We start from the raw sequence: 11,343 nt of genomic DNA on the forward strand, positions 1-11,343 counted from the left end.
ACCCCTCTCTCTCTTCCCACCTCTCCCTCCATTCCTTCCTCTGTCTTTCCCCTCCACCCCCTCTCTCTCTTCCCGCCTCTCCCTCCATTCCTTCCTCTGTCTTTCCCCTCCACCCCCTCTCTCTCTTCCTGCCTCTCCCTCCATTCCTCCCTCTGTCTTTCCCCTCCACCCCTCTCTCTCTTCCCGCCTCTCCCTCCATTCCTCCCTCTGTCTTTCCCCTCCACCCCCTCTCTCTCTTCCCGCCTCTCCCTCCATTCCTCCCTCTGTCTTTCCCCTCCACCCCCTCTCTCTCTTCCCACCTCTCCCTCCATTCCTCCCTCTGTCTTTCCCCTCCACCCCTCTCTCTCTTCCCACCTCTCCCTCCATTCCTCCCTCTGTCTTTCCCCTCCACCCCCTCTCTCTCTTCCCACCTCTCCCTCCATTCCTCCCTCTGTCTTTCCCCTCCACCCCCTCTCTCTCTTCCCACCTCTCCCTCCATTCCTCCCTCTGTCTTTCCCCTCCACCCCCTCTCTCTCTTCCCACCTCTCCCTCCATTCCTCCCTCTGTCTTTCCCCTCCACCCCCTCTCTCTCTTCCCGCCTCTCCCTCCATTCCTTCCTCTGTCTTTCCCCTCCACCCCCTCTCTCTCTTCCTGCCTCTCCCTCCATTCCTCCCTCTGTCTTTCCCCTCCACCCCTCTCTCTCTTCCCGCCTCTCCCTCCATTCCTCCCTCTGTCTTTCCCCTCCACCCCCTCTCTCTCTTCCTGCCTCTCCCTCCATTCCTCCCTCTGTCTTTCCCCTCCACCCCCTCTCTCTCTTCCCGCCTCTGTCTTTCCCCTCCACCCCCTCTCTCTCTTCCTGCCTCTCCCTCCATTCCTCCCTCTGTCTTTCCCCTCCACCCCCTCTCTCTCTTCCCGCCTCTCCCTCCATTCCTCCCTCTGTCTTTCCCCTCCACCCCCTCTCTCTCTTCCCGCCTCTCCCTCCATTCCTCCCTCTGTCTTTCCCCTCCACCCCCTCTCTCTCTTCCCGCCTCTCCCTCCATTCCTCCCTCTGTCTTTCCCCTCCACCCCCTCTCTCCCATCCCTCAGGACCAGCGGTCGACGGTGATCTCCCTGCAGAAGCTGATTGTGCGGGAGGTGGCTAACGAGGAGAGGGGTCTGTTCCTGATCACAGCGGGCATAGAGAAGCCAGAGATGGTGGAGGTATTGGCCAGCACCAAGGAGGAACGCAACACCTGGATGCAGCTCATACAGGACGCCATGCACTCCATGTGAGTCAGTTAGACAGGAACACACATAGATATATAGATATAGAAATAGTTGAATGGGAGAAGCTCCTCAGACCACAGCAATTCTATTATTTTTTAATATGTCATTCTATGTATATGGAAACATACACATTGTATATCCACAGATACTGTATAGAGCATATTAGCTTGACACTACATTTACATTGACATTTTAATCATTTAGCAGATGCTCTTATCCAGAGTGAATTACTGTAAGTGCATTCATCTTAAGATAGCTAGGTGGCAGAACCACATATCACAGTCATTCTAAGTACATTTCTCCTCAATAAAGAAGCTATCAGCAAAGTCAGTGCTAGTAGGGAAAAAAGTAAAGACGTGGGTGTTAGTTCACAAAAAAATTGTTTTTTTAGGTCGTTTTTTTTACATGCAGTGTAAATAGTTTGATAACTGATTGTGTATGTGAACAGAGAGAAGGATGACGACGAGGGAATCCCCAGTGAGACAGAGGAAGACAAGAGACTGCTGGAGACCAAAGCGCGGGAGATGAGAGGTAAAACCTGTTCTCTTTGGTTCTGCTAACCATTTGTCCCAGAATATGACGAGCGGTGGTCAGTGGTGTGAAAGACGGGTAATAACCACAGTGGGTCTCTCTATCTTGTTCCTCTCAGAGCTGCTGAGGAAGAAGGACGAGCAGATCGTGTGTCTGTTGGAGGAGAAGGTGAAGGTGTTCAGGGACATGTGTGAGGGGGGCAGCGGCCTGGCGGAGGAGACCAGCCCAGCCCAGTCCATCAGGACCAAGATGCTGTTCAGAGCCACCCCAGACTACATCACCAAGGGCGAGCCCATCATGAAGGAGGCCCTGAGGGAAGGTGAGTCAAGGGTGGACAGTCGGGGGCCCAGAGACCACACACACAACACAGGTGACCCTTTATCCAATCAGTGGTGACCTATTGAATTACTTGGTCACATGGCCCAAACTGTGATTTCCCCGTGAAGACACATAGAACCAATCAGAAGTAATCAGGGAATTACCTGAAAATCCCCTTTATATAATATAATGCCAGTAGCAGCTGAAAGACCAGGGCAGAGCGGTTACAGAATACTGCTGAAAACACGTTTTTGACCTAAGTCAGAGTGATATATGGTTACTTGTCATAGTTATTTATATCCTTGTTTTTCCTCTGTAGACAGGGATGGAATCAATGCATAAGTGTAATCTGATTCAGCTGTGTAGAAAGAAAACAAATGGATTGCTTTAATGCTGCAGGTTGAGTAATGGGCCAGATATTGATGTTTTTCTCCTTTTCTCCTCCCTTGGTAACCCAGTTTATGTAGGTCTGACCAGGTTGCGTAAGCTGATAGAGTGGTGTGCCTAGTAGTCTTTACTGAAATCGTACAGTACGATGTGTGTGCGCGTGTATGTGGGTGCGTACATGTAACCAGGGAATGGTCACATGACCTGGCAAATAGCAATGATAAACAACACATAACTGTGAATGATTTTATGTCACGGCACTGCAAGAATACAGCACCAGAGTAGAGGTCTGCGCGGGACTGATTTCATCTGCAGCACCCACAGCGTTTCATACCGCACCGCCCGCTCCCTCCTGCTGGCTTTCTGTCCAACTCCCACCCGCTCCCTCCTGCTGGCTTTCTGTCCAACTCCCACCCGCTCCCTCCTGCTGGGTTTCTGTCCAACTCCCACCCGCTCCCTCCTGCTGGCTTTCTGTCCAACTCCCACCCGCTCCCTCCTGCTGACTTTCTGTCCAACTCCCACCCGCTCCCTCCTGCTGGGTTTCTGTCCAACTCCCACCCGCTCCCTCCTGCTGGCTTTCTGTCCAACTCCCACCCGCTCCCTCCTGCTGGGTTTCTGTCCAACTCCCACCCGCTCCCTCCTGCTGGCTTTCTGTCCAACTCCCACCCGCTCCCTCCTGCTGGCTTTCTGTCCAACTCCCACCCGCTCCCTCCTGCTGGGTTTCTGTCCAACTCCCACCCGCTCCCTCCTGCTGGGTTTCTGTCCAACTCCCACCCGCTCCCTCCTGCTGGGTTTCTGTCCAACTCCCACCCGCTCCCCCTGCGGGCTGCCCTCCCCCCGCCCCCGCGGGTTTCTGTCCAACTCCCACCCGCTCCCTCCTGCTGGGTTTCTGTCCAACTCCCACCCGCTCCCTCCTGCTGGCTTTCTGTCCAACTCCCACCCGCTCCCTCCTGCTGGCTTTCTGTCCAACTCCCACCCGCTCCCTCCGCTGGCCTGCCCCCCCCCGCCCCCGCTGGCTTCTGTCCAACTCCCACCCGCTCCCTCCTGCTGGCTTTCTGCCCTCCCACCCGCCCCCCGCGGCCGCCACTCCCACCCGCTCCCTCCTGCTGGCTTTCTGTCCAACTCCCACCCGCTCCCTCCTGCTGGCTTTCTGTCCAACTCCCACCCGCTCCCCCTGCGGCTGCCCTCCCCCCGCCCCCCGCGGTTTCTGTCCAACTCCCACCCGCTCCCTCCTGCTGGCTTTCTGTCCAACTCCCACCCGCTCCCTCCTGCTGGCTTTCTGTCCAACTCCCACCCGCTCCCTCCTGCTGGGTTTCTGTCCAACTCCCACCCGCTCCCCCTGCGGCTGCCCTCCCCCCGCCCCCCGCGGTTTCTGTCCAACTCCCACCCGCTCCCTCCTGCTGGCTTTCTGTCCAACTCCCACCCGCTCCCTCCTGCTGGGTTCTGTCCAACTCCCACACGCTCCCTCCTGCTGGGTTTCTGTCCAACTCCCACCCGCTCCCTCCTGCTGGGTTTCTGTCCAACTCCCACCCGCTCCCGCAAGAACTTGTCGCGAACCCAACCTCTGTCTCGCAATGTTATTTTTGGCGTATGTGACGCAGCTCACTTGCCAGCCATGGCAAAATATATATAAAATATATACAAATATGCAAAAACAAAATGTGGAAAAATAACCAAAGAAATAGGTTAAATTACCAGAGATTCTCACGTGCCCTATTATATTAGACTATCGGTATTACTGGGTTATATCAGCCAATAGGCTAGGCATAGATTTGGAGAGAGAGTGGAAACTTGCACTTTCTCTTGAGCTACGTCTTATAGCCTACCTTTTAGGAGCCGAGTGATTTTCAGACGGGGACAAATGTGGGTTATTAATATGTATGTCTAGGCAATGTAGTAAACTATAGGCTAATCATATTTAGGAAGTTAATGTCCTTGGAAAGATAACTGCCCTGTGCTTCTCCACCCATGCATAGGCTATAGCCTACTCTAGGCTATTTCATTGAGACCACACGCGCACCAGATCTCACATGTACTGTACGGCTACTGAACTTTAAGCAGCAAGACTGATAAGGGAGGGACACTAGTGCTTTGTCTTGAGCTACGTTTTGCATATTTTGATATAGCCTACCGATTTGCAGGCAGAGACAAGGAAATGCGTAACCAGTATTTATTGAAAAGACTCAACACTCCTTCACCATGATAGCCCATATGCATGGTCGCCCATATGCATGGTAGCCCATATGCATGGTAGCCCATATGCATGGTCGCCCATATGCATGGTAGCCCATATGCATGGTAGCCCATATGCATGGTAGCCCATATGCATGGTAGCCCATATGCATGGTCGCCCATATGCATGGTAGCCCATATGCATGGTAGCCCATATGCATGGTAGCCCATATGCATGATAGCCCATATGCATGGTAGCCCATATGCATGGTAGCCCATATGCATGCTTTGCGCACAGCTCCTCCTGAGCTGTTCTTGTCTATTAATGTTCTGTATTATTTCATGTTTTCTATGGACCCCAGGAAGAATAGCTACTGATTTCACAGCCGCTAATGGGGATCCTAATAAAATACCAAAATACCAGATACACTCAAGAAAAACTCAAATTGCTGAAATAAGTAAATGAAATCAATGATTAGCGAATAGTCAGATGAACTGATTTCCTTATATTTTAGATGAACAGCCTACTATTTACTTTAAAACCACCATACCATTACTTTACTTCTAATGGTTTGATGTCCTGACGACTGGTAAAACAAATGTCTTGAGAACATCTTACAAAAATCCTAACATGGTCCTCCCACTTGCAGAAAAACCACATGGATTGGATGATCAAATGTCTTGACTGCAGCTCGACTCACTTTGTTTGAGCCTAATCATAGTTAAGTTCATTTCCTTGGAAAGATAACCGCTGTGTGATTCTCTGCCCATGCATAGGCAGCCTACTCTATTTCATTGAGACCACACATATACTAGGCACACTTGATCTCACACGCCACACTAGGAGAGGAAAGTATCGTTTCCAAATATTCTGCTCCAAAAAAAAAGTATTAATCCCGCAGTTGTCTGACCGCCTGCCCTCTCCCGCCCTCAGCATGAAAAATGCAAACCACGCCGCAATGATCTCTGTGGCCCTCTACACCAGAGCGCAGGACCTATCTTCACGGGTGTGGTTTGTGTGTGTGTGTGTTTCAGTGGAGACTCTCCATGTGCTGGTGAATGGCAGTCTGGGTGGGGCCGTGGGGCAGCAGGTATCCAGTACCCAGGATGCATCAGGAGGCAGTGTGGGGCCGGTTTGTCTGCCTCGTCGCGCTGAGACCTTCGGAGGCTTCGACAGCCACCAGATGAACATCTCTAAGAGTAAGAACACCCCCCTCTCTCCCGATGTTCCCTGACTGGCTGTCGTACTGCAGCTGACTGTCAGTAACTGTAGCTGTGGGCTAAAGGTGTCCTCTTTTTCATTCCAGACGGAGAGAAAGAAGAGGGGGAGGACTCATTAGACCTTCGGAGGACTGAGTCAGACAGTGTGTTGAAGAAGGTAATTAAAGTAACTATGACAGCTCAGAGATGTGTGTGTGTGTGTGTGTGAGCCACAGCAAAGGATGCACGCACACACACACCCACCACAACACACATACCACACCACACCACACACACACACCACGCACACACACAGTGCACTTTGTGCATGAACTTTGCATTCTTTTTAACTCTCCTAACCCACGCCATCAGGAGGGATTTAAACTGAGCTGTGTCTCAGTAGGCCTGCTTCTGCCCATCACCACCACTGACATTAACAGACAGACATTAGCCCAGCCGGCCCTGGGCCCTGGACTGAGGTCTAAGGTCTGAGCTAAGCTGAGGAAGTCCATATCGTTAAGGCTCCATTAGGCTAGGTGATGCCCCTGGGCCGAGCTGGGCTGTGTGGGAGCAGCCCTGTGCTTTGAACGCCTATAATCTCCTCTGCTCAGGCCCAGGCCTCCCCGGCAGGCAGGTGGGATCAAGCTCTTCCTCAGAGGAGGTGATTAACATGGCCCCTCGCCTCAGTGGCGCTGTTAATATCTCAGTAACTAACTGCAGCTGTGCTTGTCTTCTTCCACAGGGGGGCAACAACAACCTACTGCTGCTGCTCAAGAGGAACAGTGAGGTAGGTCTGACTCCCACGCTATGTTAGACGTCCAGCATACTGTACATCCCTGACTGACTAACTGGCTCTGTGAGAGAGGCATCACTACTTGCTCCCACGCCTCTCTAGTCTCTGCTGGACAGTGCTATGCAGTAGGGTATTTCATAGGAAGTATTGTATTGTGTATGTACCTACTGTGTAACCATATGCAGAAGCTAAGTGTTTTATCTTCTCTCTTCCTGACTAATAGCAGGTCCTCCATAGTGTCACACATCTCCATGATCTCCTCAACACGCTGCAGGTACAGACACTCTTCCTCACATCTCCTCTCTGGTTAGACCAAAAAGAGCTGCTAACAAAGCACACGGACACCCAAGCCATCCATTAGTATAGGGGATACAACTGTTTACACCCGTGTGTGCTCTGCAGGCAGTGGTGGTTCAGCAGGACACCTTCATCGAGGACCAGCGTCATGCTCTGGCTGAGCGGCCAGCCTCCCGCCACTCCTCCACCTCCTCCCTGTCCTCCTCCTCATCGCGGCCCAACTCCCTGATCGAGCAGGAGAAGCAGCGCAGCCTGGAGAAACAGAGGCAGGAGGTGGCCAACCTGCAGCGCCAGCAGGCGGCCCACGCCGACGAGAGGAGGAGGAGGGAGAGGGAGTGGGAGGTGAGGGAGTCGGGGCTGAGCGACAGGGAGGCGCAGGTGAAAGAGCAGGACGAGGAGACGTTGAGGAGGCGCGGGCAGCTGGAGGAGGAGAGGCAGGAGCTGCAGAAGAGGAAGGAGGAGTACCAGAGGGATCTGGAGAGGCTGAGGGACGCCCAGAGGAAGCTGGACAGAGACAGGGAGACTCTGCGGCGGGAGGCTGAGATGGTGGAGCAGATGAAAAAGGCTGAGGTGAGCTAGAACAGTTGGCGCTGCAATCCCACCGTGCTGCTCATTGGTCTCTGTCTGCTACCTTATACTACTGCGCTCCAGATATGACGTAACTGCTATTATGTAATAGCATTTTACCACAAATGACTACACATACATTATTTAGTGATGCCCTTAGAATAACCCTTTACTTACTGCTTACCCTAACCTCCACCTGGGCTCAAGCCTGAGCTTCTAATCCTAAAGCTAACTATTTTTCTCGTTGCGTGGTGTTTGATTTGATCGGTAGGCAGAGCAGGCACACAGGACCCAGCGGACGGCCTCCTCCACCTCAGAGGAGTCCATGAAGTTCCAGAGTTCCACCTCTCTGGATAAAGAGCCTGGTGGAGGGGAGGCAGAGCTGTCCTCCTCCCCCGCCACCAAAGACCCCTTCCTCAGGATGGGCTCCAAGAGGAAAGGGAAGAACCTGAACCCCTTCTCATCCTCCAACGCCAGCTCTAAGGCCCAGAGCAGCACAGAGGGCCAGAACCAAATCCCCAACCGCCTGATGCAGCTGGCCAAGACCAAGGACAAGAAGGAGAAGAAGAAGAAGAAGGGGAAGGGACAGCAATCACAGCCAGGTACAACTAGCAGCACACATCTTTGTAAGGAAAATAGAGCCATGGTAAAAGTCTACTTGCCTATGCTAGACACTGAGGGATATTGTTACAGTGTAGTCTAACGAAATTATACGTCCATCTTTCTTCTCCACAGATCCCCAGAACACTGGGGTCACAGAGCTTCAGGCCGATGGAGAGATCTTCTTCTGCTGATTCCTTGGTCCTCCACTATCCCACAATGCCCCACACTCACAGCATCACAGTGACTGCATCAGCTGACTGCCCAGACTCAGTACTAGCATGGGAAGATAGATATGCACCCCATTGACATCCTGTACCCTACCTAATGACCTGAAGGGGATGGCCATGGACAGGAAGTACAACTAGAGCATTTCCTGTGACCATTTTTAGGGAAATATGCAGACACTTCCCATTTGCAATTCTGAAGTGTCGAGGTGTGACTTTTGGATGAACAGAATTAGGATTCTGCAAGTCTGATGTGGCATGGATTGGATTGGCTTGCATGGGTTGGTTGCCTTGGCTTTGATAGTGTTCAGATGTGATTTGGACAGTTTCAGGAGTTATACCATGGCTAGAGGAAGTTTTATCATTCATGAGGTATACAATAGCTAACATTCATTTTCTATCTGAAGGGAAGATCTGCGGGTGCCGTGGGACCTGTTATAGAATGTTCTGCATTTTGCAAATTCAAGTATACCCTAATAGCCAAAATGACAAAAGAGAGCATACACACTATTTAACAACTCCAGTTGAGTGAGTCAAGCTTATACGATGGGTGTTTCTTGTCATACTTGTCAAGGTATTGCTTAACACTGGGCCCCATAATGCTTCATTCCCGCCTGTAAGGAACCAGAGGCTAATTTCTCCCATCAACTCTACATCAGAAGTTATGCAATGTAATCACTCAAATGGGTGGCAGGTAGCCTAGTGGTTAAGAGCATTGGGCCAGTAACCAAAAGGTTGCTGGTTTGAATCCCTGAGCTGCCTAGGTGGAAAAATCTGTTGTTTTGCCCTTGAGCAAGGCACTTAACCCTAATTGCTACTGTAAGTTGCTCTGGATAAGAGCGTCCGATAAATGACTAAAAGGTAACATTTTAGAAGTTCTAAAGAAAAGCGACTCGAGGTCGGGGCAGAGGAAACGTGACTGACTCAGAGTTATGAGAGGAGGATGAATGAGTCTGGGAGAAATGGAAGACAAGCAAAGAGAAGGAATAGCTTGTAGCAGAGGAGAGAAAGATGAGCATGTCTCAGAGAGAGAGAGAGAGAGAGAGAGACAAATGAGAGAGAGAGAGACAAATGAGAGAGAGGGAGAGAAAGAGAGAGAGAGACAAATGAGGAAGAGAGAGAGAGAGTCTGTGTAAGGGAGATAATTGTCCACTTTGCAATTGAATGTAATGATGAAAACTGCTTGTTACAGTTCCAGCAGACTGAATGGGTAGAAGAAACATTTGCGGTACTTGTTGTTGTATTCCTCCACTGCACACTTGAATTTGTGAACCATTTTATTTGTCAATCACTGCAATGCAATACTGGCACACACGGTTTGAAGGTGATGAGCACTTTAGATATTCACTCTGTTACAAGAGAAGAGACTCCTTGAAATTGAGTGACAATCATTCAAATGACCCAGACTGAGTCGAAACTAAGGAATAGCTATCTCACAAGAATGGACCGAAATTCTGATTTTCTTCCCCTAGTAATATTTGAATGCTGATATTGGAATATATTAATCTAGACGTGACCAACAATTCCCTTTGTTAATCCCATTGGAATTACACTGATATATCAGCCTGCAGGACAGGCTGTTCTTTTATTAAAACCAAACCAAACCTTTACTCTGGACACAACCCCATATTTCCCTATTTTCCCTGCAGTCTGCTCTTCTATTGATGGACTGTGGTGCCATAAACTCTCTTGTGCCTCTCAAATGGTCCAGAATAATTAATGTCCCTGGATTTTATTCATTGATTTTTTTCCCCATCCACGCTCCAGTTTCGGGTTTTGATTCGTATAACCAGAGCTGCATAAAGCCTAATATTTCAGCAGAGATATGTTCTTTCTCTTTTCTGCCAATGAGCAGAATTGAAAGCGAAAGCACAGCAAGGCCATCCCCTCTCCTGACTGTCTGTAAAACTGAAATATGGTGCTAATCACTAAACTCACTGTTCTGCTTATTTTTTTCTGCCTTGGCTAATCTTGCCTTTTTTTGGACCATCAGATAGAGCTTTGTCAATTTTCCCACCACTATTCACTCTGTGGCATTTGTCATCTTGATATCTCACATCAACGTCCCCTGGTCATATATATAAAACGTGAATCATCACGTTAACATGGTGTATTATGGCCTTGCTTAGTGATTTTAGAAAAGTGAAAGCATAGGAAGGGATCATTGGCATTTTGATTGATTGGTTCATTCACACACTGACTTGCATTAATAGACAGATTCCACTTTTGACAGGTGTGAACGCACCTACAGTAGATCCTACCACTTTATATTCCTCCAGGAATGAACTGTCATGGCCGTGTATGGTATAGAAGTGGAGCAGTGCTACGGTAGCTCTGAAATGTTGTACATGACGCATTGTGGCAAATGCAAAGATATTATGCTCAAATTGAAATGCACTGTTAACCAGCATCTGTGAGGGGTTGGAGTGTGTTTGACAGTGATACTGTAAACCAGTGCTTTTAAGGTAATATGTTGTTTGTACTAAAAAGGTACAATTTTTATTTTCTTGCTGAATTCCATGTAAAAAAAAAAAATGAAAAAAAAGGGCAAAGCAACAATTATGTAAATACGTGTCATGTACAAATTAAACTTTTAAAGTATTGATTGTGGATTTTTTGATCAATTGAAGCTTTTTATAATGAGGCTTTATTTATCAGTGTCCTCCCTGTTTTGGAGGCATAAAATGTACATTCATTTTCCCCTTAATAAATAACTATTATTGTTTGTCAACTGAGATGTGTGTCTGTGTCTATTTTCTCCCCTTGTCTTCGTGTGTTAATAGCTTGTACTAGAATAGAATGGCTTTGGTGTATCTCTGGACCACACATAATGGCCAGTCAGTCAGGACAGGATCGTGTTTCACAGTTATTGGGTGAATGTAGGCCTTAATTGACTGACTGATGCCAACTGTACGGAGGGTATGTTTGATTTAGCCACCTGTTGTTACTCTCTCTCTCTGCCATTCCTCTTTGCGGGGGACGTTGTCTGTCTTTGAGCTGGTGTGT

The 11,343-nt window shown here is 49.4% G+C and overlaps 1 protein-coding gene across 8 annotated transcripts in view; it reads left to right on the forward strand.

Annotated features, from left to right (window-relative positions):
- The window catches only part of akap13b (A-kinase anchoring protein 13b), a 97,418-nt gene extending 86,346 nt beyond the window's left edge, over window positions 1-11,072 (forward strand). For 7 of the 8 annotated variants that reach the window (XM_014124440.3, XM_014124441.3, XM_014124445.3 and 4 more), the window contains 10 exons: window positions 1,066-1,247; window positions 1,694-1,776; window positions 1,895-2,095; window positions 5,689-5,853; window positions 5,961-6,031; window positions 6,596-6,640; window positions 6,870-6,920; window positions 7,049-7,513; window positions 7,782-8,112; window positions 8,246-11,072. In XM_014124440.3, the coding sequence (XP_013979915.3) occupies window positions 1,066-1,247; window positions 1,694-1,776; window positions 1,895-2,095; window positions 5,689-5,853; window positions 5,961-6,031; window positions 6,596-6,640; window positions 6,870-6,920; window positions 7,049-7,513; window positions 7,782-8,112; window positions 8,246-8,304 (1,653 nt within the window). In that variant the 3' untranslated portion in view covers window positions 8,305-11,072. The remainder of the gene's footprint in view (window positions 1-1,065; window positions 1,248-1,693; window positions 1,777-1,894; window positions 2,096-5,688; window positions 5,854-5,960; window positions 6,032-6,595; window positions 6,641-6,869; window positions 6,921-7,048; window positions 7,514-7,781; window positions 8,113-8,245) is intronic. The other variant, XM_014124442.3, reaches the window with a different exon arrangement.
- The last annotated feature ends 271 nt before the right edge of the window (window positions 11,073-11,343 follow it).

The sequence above is a fragment of the Salmo salar genome, chromosome 10 (assembly GCF_965601325.2).
Source record: "Salmo salar chromosome 10, fSalSal1, whole genome shotgun sequence".
In the NCBI taxonomy this organism is placed as follows: Eukaryota; Metazoa; Chordata; class Actinopteri; order Salmoniformes; family Salmonidae; genus Salmo; species Salmo salar.